This window comes from Acanthopagrus latus, chromosome 1 (genome assembly GCF_904848185.1).
Source record: "Acanthopagrus latus isolate v.2019 chromosome 1, fAcaLat1.1, whole genome shotgun sequence".
Taxonomy (NCBI): Eukaryota; Metazoa; Chordata; class Actinopteri; order Spariformes; family Sparidae; genus Acanthopagrus; species Acanthopagrus latus.
Window position 1 is genome coordinate 725,289 of NC_051039.1, and position 10,131 is coordinate 735,419.

General features: G+C 46.4%; 2 protein-coding genes across 6 annotated transcripts in view; one reads left to right on the forward strand and one right to left on the reverse strand.

The window, feature by feature from the left end:
- Positions 1-10,131, reverse strand: part of LOC119023366 (NACHT, LRR and PYD domains-containing protein 12-like) — a 286,857-nt gene that overhangs the window by 203,132 nt on the left and 73,594 nt on the right. The window lies entirely within an intron of this gene.
- On the forward strand, positions 91-10,084 carry rcor3 (REST corepressor 3). Its single transcript, XM_037106074.1, has 12 exons — positions 91-852; positions 971-1,027; positions 3,183-3,260; positions 3,347-3,399; positions 3,610-3,771; positions 3,875-3,999; positions 4,140-4,218; positions 4,889-5,104; positions 5,809-5,886; positions 6,041-6,098; positions 6,488-6,732; positions 6,972-10,084. Exons 1-12 carry the CDS (start codon positions 729-731, stop codon positions 7,359-7,361), a joined length of 1,665 nt encoding a protein of 554 aa, XP_036961969.1. The 5' UTR covers positions 91-728; the 3' UTR covers positions 7,362-10,084.

Consider the following 10,131-nt stretch of genomic DNA (forward strand, 5'->3'; position numbering starts at 1 on the left):
TTGACTCCTCTGTGCGGTTCGCAGCGCGGTGTCGCCCCCTGCTGGTTCTGCCGGGTCGGTGCAGGAGCAGCGACACAAAACAAGCAGCAGAAACAGAAACAGAACCACCACGCGAGAGAGTCCGCGGTTCTGATCCGTTTGAGTGAATGTGATGTGCTCGTGTCGTCGTGCTGAATATGTGACGTCACGAATCGTCATCAGTCATAAATCCTGTTGTTTACGCTGCTTTGTTTTTGATACTCATGACTTCCGATGACGTCAGACGCGCCGCTGCCGTCCTGTCTCTGATCACAGCTGTGTTGATGACGTGGAACGTTATCGATCATCTGATTGTGCGTTGATTTTTATTTTTACTTTATTAGTTTGAGTCGGCGGAAGGATCCGCGGCCGCAGCGCGCCGCCGCCGCAGCAGCAGCGGCCGCAGCGCCGGTCCGACGGTGCGTAAAAAGCCTTCCGCCGCGCTGGTTAGACCCTCCGCTCCGGACCTCGGTACCGCCCTCACAGGATCCACTTGAGGTATCAAACACCGTGCAAAGCCGTGAGCAGATCCCGCAGGAGAAGTCCGCCGTGTGTTCCGGCCCGCCGTGAGTGTTTACACAGACCGCAGACCGACAGCGCCGCTGCCTGAGCGGCGGCCGCGGACCGAACTGCAGCTCAGAACCTCCAGCGCCTGCTGACATTTTCTGCCCCGACACAAGCAGCTGACAGACGGCCAGGTGAGCGCGGAGATGCCGGGGATGATGGACAAAGGTTCGGAGTATTTAGGGAAAGGTCGGTCCAACGGAACCAAGAGTCCGTCCAACGCGTCTAACGGACATTTCTCTGACGAGAGCGGCAGCGACGACGAGCACGGTGAGTATAGCCTCGAACAGCCTCGAACAGCTCCGTGTGTGTGCGCGCGCGCGCTTCAGAACCAGGAAAACCTTCGAACCTAACGCGTCCTGTGTGTCTGCATGCGGATGTTTTCCAGATGTGGGGATGCGGGTCGGAGCCGATTACCAGGCCAACATCCCGGAGTTCGAGCCCGGTGAGATGTTTTGCTGCTTGTACCGGAGTGACGGACGGTGGTAGCCTCGGTACACGGAGCCCGTTCAGTGACGGACCGGAGCCTCTGACAGCTCCGACCGACACCGGACTGAACGGATCTGCACGACCCGAGTCCAGAACAACTCTAATGTGATAGTGTTTGAAACAGAGGGAGGCTGCTGGACCGGACCGAGGATCCTGGACCGAGGCTACCCCCCCTCACTGACAACCTGTGACAGTCATTAATGTTTGTTGACAGTTAGAATATCACAGCTGTGAGCATTATTATTATTATTATTATTATTATTATTATTATTATTATTATTATTAAACTGTAAATTAACTTATTTAATCACACACAGAAAGTGAAATATTATAAGTTTTTGTTTGTTTTGATGATTTCAGATCAAAATATTCAATATTACATTATAAAAGGGATCAACAGGATTTATGATGCAGAAATGTAATCAAGTACAGTGACAGTACAGAACAGAGGTTCTGACCCGGACACCAGGACCAGCTGGTGGTGTTACTGTACTGGACAGTCGGGCCAGCTGGTTCCGACCTGATGAGCCGTCAGGAGGAAGACGAGCTGAGGGAGAGTCAGATTATAAATGTTCTGCAAAACAAAGAAATGTTTCACTTAAAGTCACAAATGTGAAATATATCAGAGTTTCACTTCAGATCACCAGAGATGATGTCACAGGTTCATTAAACTCTTTGACTTCATTATTTATTATTATTATTAATAATAATAATAATAATAATAATGATAACAATAATCTGCTGCTTCAACAAACAGCTCATAAACATCTGTTCATTTCTTTTATAAAAGATTGTAAACATCAAGTCTTTCTCCTGTTATTGAATTATGTACAGTGTAGGATGGAGTATTAGGGCCGTACTAAGAGGGAAAAAAATAAAAGAAACTACCAGAATTAAATTGTAATAACACAAGGAAAAAAGTCGTTTTAATGAGAAAAAAGCTCCGATAGAGTTATCAAGTTCTGACGTGAGCAGTTCTTTGTTCGGAACAGACACAGTCGTTTGCACAATCGTTTCAAAGTCCTGATACTGATGATAATTTGATGCTGATGTGCCAGAAGATTAAATATTTCCATATTTGTGAAACTGATACCAAAGTAAAACTTCACAAGATGCTCAACATTCCTCATTTTAACGCAGAGAAGACTGCACGTTCTTGTAAGAGTTCTCATGAAATGACTACTTTGTTCTCTTAATTTAAAAAATAATAATAATTTTTTTTTTTTGGCCCTAATACTCTGTCGTAACAGTGACATTGTTGTTCTTCTTCTTTTTATCATTATTATTATTATTATTATTATTATTATCATTATCCAATTAATAACTGAATCGTTTACATCTGAAGCTTTATTTGTCTGTAGTTTCAATCTATGATTGCTAACTGTGAAGAAAAAAAGGAGAAAGAAGATCACAATAATTGACATTTAACACATTTTCTCCACACTTGGATAACTTTCTCAGTGATTATTGATGATTACAGATGATTATTGATGATTATAGCTGATTATTGATGATTATAGCTGATGATAGAAATGACTGAGGGTTAATAAACGTTTGCTGACCTGCAGACACAGAAACAGTTTCAGCAGCAACTTCACTTGAGTTTCCTGTCGGCTGAAAAAATAAAATAAAATCATGTTTACAGTCATTTTTAGACATTTTGAGGGAATTATTGTGGTGGTTTTCAAAAAACGGTTGCCAGTTGGTGAAAACCAGGTGAAGTTGTGTTCTCGCGTCGTGTTTCTGTTTGTTTGTCTTCAGAACAAACGAGTTCTCACTGCGTCAGTTTCACGACACCACACAGAAACACACAATGTGGAGGTTTGTTGTGACGAGGTGACATCATCACCGTCACTCTGACACTGGTGGTTTTATTTTGTTTTAAGAGAAAGATTATTTACTTCTCAGTGACGTTCACTGTTTCTGTGCTCTGATGTCATCTTAGACTTTAAAGCTCATCGTTAAAATCTCCTGCAGCCAGAAACACTGGATCCTACGTATCCCATGATGCAACTTTCATTAGACGTGATGACATCATCAAGATGATTTTTAAGACTGTTTTTTAAGGGGACTTAACTTTGTGTGTAAAACTGACGTCTCTTCACATTCAGGCTCCACGAAGTACTCGGACAAAGACAGCGGAGGGATGCTGGTCTGGTCTCCGTATCACGCCATCGTCGACTCCAAACGTGAGTCCACTTCCTGTCCTCCATACGCTGCTGCCGTCCTCTGTCAGGTCCTCAGACCGTCTGAACTGTGTGTGCTTCCTCCACAGTGGACGAATACATCGCTATAGCCAAAGAGAAACATGGATACAACGTGGAGCAGGTGGGTCTCAAACACTCCAGGGACGTCCAGTGGCATCGCTGAGGAGACGACACGGGCCACCCATTAACACATGGTCCAGTTTTAAAGCTAATACGCCAACATTAGCTTCTCCTACAGGCTAACAACAGTGTACATTTAGGCTTCATGTGGACAATTTGGAGCATATACATGGTGTAAACAGTATGTGTGTGTGTGTGTGTGTGTCTCCAGGCACTCGGCATGCTCTTCTGGCACAAACACAACATCGAGAAGTCTCTGGCTGACCTGCCGAACTTCACCCCGTTCCCAGACGAGTGGACGGTGGAGGACAAGGTTCTGTTCGAACAGGCGTTCAGCTTCCACGGCAAGAGCTTCCACCGCATCCAGCAGATGGTACCGTAACCTCCTCTGCACACAGATCAGCACCAGAACCTCAGCTCATCACATAGATGTCGCAACACTTGTTGGTGGTAAATGTTGAATTGTGTCGTTTCAGTTACCGGACAAATCGATCTCCAGTCTGGTGAAGTACTACTACTCGTGGAAGAAGACTCGCTCCAGAACCAGTCTGATGGACCGACAGGCTCGTAAACTGGCCAACCGGAGCAACCAGGATGACAGGTAGGACTGGAGTAGTCGCAGTAACGGTACTTGTACTGCCTCGTCACTGCCACTCAGCTGCCCAGTCCACATGTTGTTGTTGTTGTTGTTGTTGTGATGACGTGCGACAATTGAATTTCGGCTTCGTGTTGTCGCCATAGTGATGAGGAGATGGAGGAGGCCAACCCCATCGAGGCCAACGACAGTGACTATGACCCCAACAAGGAAGCCAAGAAAGAGGTACGTGGACCGAGCGCACTACAGACTTCCACCAACCGAGCCGGCTAACTGGAACATTTTATCGTGCGGCTCAAACTCTGACAGTGAAACGTGAGTCGTGTCTCTGTGGTTTGTGAGGCTTAAAAGCAAATTGTTCCCATTTCACAGACGCTTCTTTCACAATGTTAGCTCATGGGAGAAAGTCACTTTTGGGCCGCAGGTGACGTCAGGTAGTAACACAATTTTTGACCACTCGGAGAACTGGCTTCAAAGCCCGGCGCTGTTCCTGAGGGCCTGATGTGGACACAACACAGCAACTCCTGAGGCCTCATGATAGGAAGTGAATGTGACTCCTTCAGATTAAAGAAGAGTTATTTTTTAATGTTGAAAGACTATCAAGTGAAACCAAATCAACACTGATGAGAAGTCTCAGCTTGGAAGTCATACTCCAAACCAGCAGGAGGCAGCATGACCCAGGACTAACTGCTGCATTCTGTCGCTGCTATCGGTTAGCTCAGTTAGCCGTGCAGCTAGTGGGCTGGACTGGGAAGAGCAGATATGAAGAACACAGAACATTTTAACTACTGAACTAATTATTCACTGATGCACTTATGTGTGTTTGACTAATCAGATGATCTGTTAAAGCTTGTTGTCAGTTTTAAGTCCGCAGTAAATTGTCCCCCTCCTGCAGAACCAGGTGGAGCCAGTGGTGCCGGGCTCAAAGGTGGCATTGGGTCGGCGCGAGCACCAGACCCTGCAGCATCGACACCACCAGCGCTCTCGCTGCCGACCCCCCAAAGGCATGTACCTGACACAGGAGGACGTGGTGGCCGTGTCCTGCAGCGCCTCCGCCGCCAACACCCTCCTCCGTCAGCTGGACATGGAGCTGGTGTCCCTCAAGAGACAGGTAGGCGGCACTACAACCTCCTCCTCCAGGTCTTGGATCTGAGTTCTTTTTAAAACCAGCTGTCTCAGGTGCGTCATGTCCATCAGAACACAGCCACATCACCCAGTGTCTGAGCGACCAGCTGTGATGTGATGTCACTTCCTGCTCTCTATGAAACAAACCTGTCCATCACTGAGACAAACAAACTCCACGTTTCTACTCAAAGACAGGAAGAAGTTCATGTAGAACATTTGCAGAATTTTCAAGAAGGTCCAAATAATGCAGAGTCTGTCAGAGGCAGAGTTTCACAGAGTTTGTAAAGTTTGTTTTAACTCAACAACTCTTAAAATCGCCACATTTGTTAAGGGAGTCTGGTGATGTTGTTCTTATGAGGGGAACTTCTTCAGAGGACTGAATCAGTTTTGTCAACCGCTGTTTGGCATCTTGAATAATTACAATGAAGACCCATTCAGTGTAGTGCACAGTAGCTAGGCCTAGCATTAGCATAGCATCAGAGCTCACCAGGAAACATGAAGTGACTGTTAATCAGCTGCTTGTTCACTCATTAATGTCTCTCCTGGGCAATGGTCAGGCGATCCGTATGATCACAGGTGAAAAACCCCAGGTGTTGCTCTGAGTCGTCCTGCCTGGTGCCGGTCCATATGCCTGCTCTACCCGGGCTGAGACACTGCAGTGTCTCACAGCGTTTCTGTCTCGTTCTCCAGGTCCAGAACGCCAAACAGATGAACAGTGGACTGAAACACATGTTGGAGACCGGGATTGAGGAGTTCAGGCTGCCCGAGGTGTGAGCACAGTCCACATGTCGAACATCATTTTGTCGGGTTCCACAGCTCAGAACTGTGTTTTTAAGCTAACTCAGATGAGCTAACGTATTGTAAGAATCCCTAGAGGGGGACACGAACCTCACATCTTCTTCCTGTCATGTTCTTCCTGCAGTGTAACCAGAAGGTGAATGCCCGCTGGACCACAGACGAGCAGCTGCTGGCGGTTCAAGGTGAGCTGCATCAGTGTTTGTGGAGCCGGCAGGTGAGCAGGTGACAGGTGACAGGTGTGGAAGGATCTCACACAGTGTCAGCTGGGTTTGTGGTACATTAAAGGAGCAGTTCAACCAAACAGTAGATTCATCATCTCAGCTCAGCCTAATAAAGGGAATAAGTTTGTTCAGATCAGTTTGGTATTTTGGGCTTCTGGATCAGAACCACATACAGATGTCTACTTGTCCACTTGTACTTTTGCAAAAGAGACAGACAGTACAGAGAACACTGGGACTTCCCACAGTCCTTAAACTCCTCTCCATCATCAGATCACCACAGCAGCTTTACTCCTTCTGTCTTGGTTGTAGTTTGAGACTCGACTGATAAACCATCTGCGATGTTTCTTCAGGTGTCAGGAAATACGGGAAAGACTTCCAGGCTATTGCTGACGTCATCGGCAACAAGACGGTGGGCCAGGTAAAGAACTTCTTTGTGAACTACCGGCGGCGGTTCAACCTGGACGAGGTGCTGCAGGAGTGGGAGGCCGAACAGGGAACGCGAGCTCCCAACGGAGACAGCTCCACTTCTGGAGAGGAGGGGAAGAACAGTTCCACCACTCCATCAGGGAAGAGCACCGACGAAGAGGACGAAGAGGTGAGACGGAGGACTGATGTCCTTCCTTCCACACAGATGCTGAACCGCTACCTACACGCCTAACTGAGCTGTGCAGTTAGCATCACTTAGCGGTTACTCTGGTGATATGCCTCCACCTGTTCTTACATACTGCACATTCAAGTGACAGAAGGTTTATATCTTTAATATCAATATTTTATATCAGCAGACTGTTTAAGTGTGACTTGTAATTGTGGCTCCGCCCCCTCTCCTCTCTACAGGGTCAGGTGACCTCCTCAGGTGCATCTCCTGCCACCTCCTGTTCTTCTTCAGCACAGATCCCGGTGACGTCCAGCACCTCCTCCTCTTCCTCCTCCCTCCACCAGCCCCCTCCCCTCCTGCGGCCCTCCCTCCCGGCCACGCCCTCTCTGCACCGTCAGCCGCCGCCCCTCCAACAACAGGCTCGCTTCCTGCAGCCCCGCCCCACCCTGCAGCAGCCTCCGCCTCTCATTCGCCCCTCCAACCCGCTACCCCCCCGCCTCAACCCCCGCCCTCCAGCTCCCATGACCCTTTGCGGCAACCCCGGAGGCTCAGGTCCAAGCTCCGCCCAGCAGCCCCCTGGCCTGGCTGCCCACCAATCAGAGACAGCCTCGTCGTCCTCCCTTCACTAACAGACGGCGACTTCCTGTTGAAGAGACAGCAGAGATGTTTAGTGCAAGGCTGTATTCAGGTCCTGTGGGAAATCTGAGTGTTTTCTTTCTTCAAACCAACCATCGTGATTTTCACTCGCCAGCTTCTTCTTCTCTCATTTCACCAGAACATTACGGTGACACATCGACACGAGACAAGTCGGAGTTTTTATCATTTGATGAACAGTGTTTTAGTTTCAGCATTTGTTTTTGTGGTCACCAGGTTTTAAAGACCTTTGTTTCCTCTTTTCGGTCATTATCTAATCCTCACCGGACACATGGCGTCCCACAGGGCTCCGCCCCCGGCTCCGTGTTCTTATCAGCAGTTTGCCTCCACACGGACAGAAAAAGATACTAAAGCTGCATGTTTTTATTTTTGATCTTCAGCTAAGTGAAACTAAATGACTCAAATCAGTGAGACTAAACATTTTGTTTGTTGTCATTGTCTGCTGAGTTGTGTGTTCGTCAGCCCTCTCGTGTGACGGGTCGGTCCAACAGAACATCTCTATCATGACGTGCTGATGTAAAGATTAATCATCAGAGCCGAAAATCCTTTAAAATCTTTCCTACAGTCAACATTTAGATCAGGACGGACTGATAATCGCCGTTTAAAGGACAAGTCTGGTTTTACTTCCAGCATGTCGGTCCGTGTCAGTACTGTCTGACCCATCTGTGGCGCTCGGCTCCTGTTCTGACTCGGTGGCTGTAGACAGTTGGTATAAAATCTGTCATTGGGCACCTCTTTCTTCAGCCATCTGTTTGTTGTTGTCAGAATCCCTGTCGCTGTTAAACAACAACAACAACCTCCAATCTAACAGGCTACATGCTACCAAGGGCCAGTCAAACTGATGCTAACCTCGCTGCTAACGGTGTGAAGTTCAACAAGCTAGCAGCTGTTAGCTTTTCTAGAAGCTAGAAGCTGCATCCGGCATTTAGCACCGCCCACAGTGATTGTGATTGGCTGAAAGAAGTTCAAACAACCAAGTTTTTTTTTACCCTGCGGCAATACGAGAACGGGAGCGGCCTGAAGTTTTCCTCTGTGTTGATGAAAGACGTCCCATTAAAATCCAGAGCAAACCTCCCAAAGAGTTGAGATTCTTGTAGCGTTGACTCCAGATCTCTAGACCCAGATGTAACTGCTCAGTCTGGTCACTGTGGTCCTGGTGCTGACCGGGTCCGTGTAGAGACGTGAAGGTCTGGATGTGAAAGATTACTCAGCTGAAACCTTGTCGGTTCCTGCTGAAGACGCAAATCTTCAAAAACAGCTGCTCACTGTCGAGTTTATCAAACAGACACGAGGAACAAGGAACAATTGGTGCTGTAGTGTGTGTGTGTGTGTGTGTGTGTGTGTGTGTGTGTGTGTGTGTGTGTGTGTGAGTGTGTGTGTGTGAGCTGGAGGTTTGATGACATCACCAGACTTCTCCTTTAACGCCGCTGTCCTGAGATATAAACGCGGTCGATCCCCAGCTGATGTGATGTCACACCCAACATGGCGGCGTGTACGCAGCACGTCACCTGCCGTCCGTCCAATCAGCCGTCAACAACTCCACTTAACCAACCAGCTGCTGCACGTCTGTTTCCACGACTGATTGACAACACTAATGTTTCAGACGCTGCGTCAGAGCCGAAGACAGATTTTTAATTAACTTGTTTTTGTTTTGTTTTTTATCAGAACTCAGTTAAAAAAATACTTTTACTCAAATATTACTTGAACACAATATCTTTTAACTTTTACTCAGTGGTGTAAAAAGTACCCAACAGTCAGACTTGTTGTTAAAATATTACTATATTACTAAGTGAAAGTCCCGTTTATGAACAGTACTTGAGTAAAAAGCCTTAAAGTGTCTGATATTAAATGTAAAAAGTATTAAAAAGTACTAGGAAAAATATATTACATCTATATTTACATGTATAAATACTGTAAACTAGATTATCAGAATCAGATTATTGGTAAAAATGAATTAATTAGAAAATGTTGTACTTTGGCTCTGATGCAGGATGTAATCTGTAGAATAACTAGTAACTAAAGTTATCAAATACAAATGTAGTTGAGTAAAAAAGCACATTATTTGTCTCTGAGATGTGTCGGAGTTGAAGTATAACGTTCAGATTATGAACAAGTAACCTCAGAACAGAGTAAAATGAAGAGGGAGTACTCGAGTACATGTACTCAGTTATTATTCCTTCAGTGGGAAGATGAAACTCAACACACAGGTTCTCTGTGTAACTGATTACAAACACTTCACCTGGATTTGAGTTATTTTCCTGGAGTGCATCATCATTTAACAGCAGAGAGTAACTACTACAGTACTACTAGTACTAGTACTACTACTAAAGTACTAATACATGTTCAGTCTGAGCTGCTTTTACTTGAGTGTTTCCACTTCATGCAGCTGCACCTTCACCTCCACAGCTGCTCAGAGACGATGCTGAACGTGTTGCTCCTCTTCATTACTCTGATGGCTTCAGGTGCTTTTGCTCTACAGTTTAATGCTTCTCTGTTAACGAGTCCTGTTGAATCTCTCTCTCCTGGTTATTTATTCCTCTTCCTGGTGCTGCGATGTGAAAGTGCTCTTAAGGCTTTTTGTACAAACGTGTGTGGCACCATTAAATGTAACTGGAATCCTGGAGTTACTCTGTGATTTTGAGTACAAGTTGTAACATGAAGCTGCTGATGGTTCTCATTAAACATCTTCTCCATCCGACTGTGACGTCTGTCCTCAGGTAACAGATGACATCACACACAGGCAGT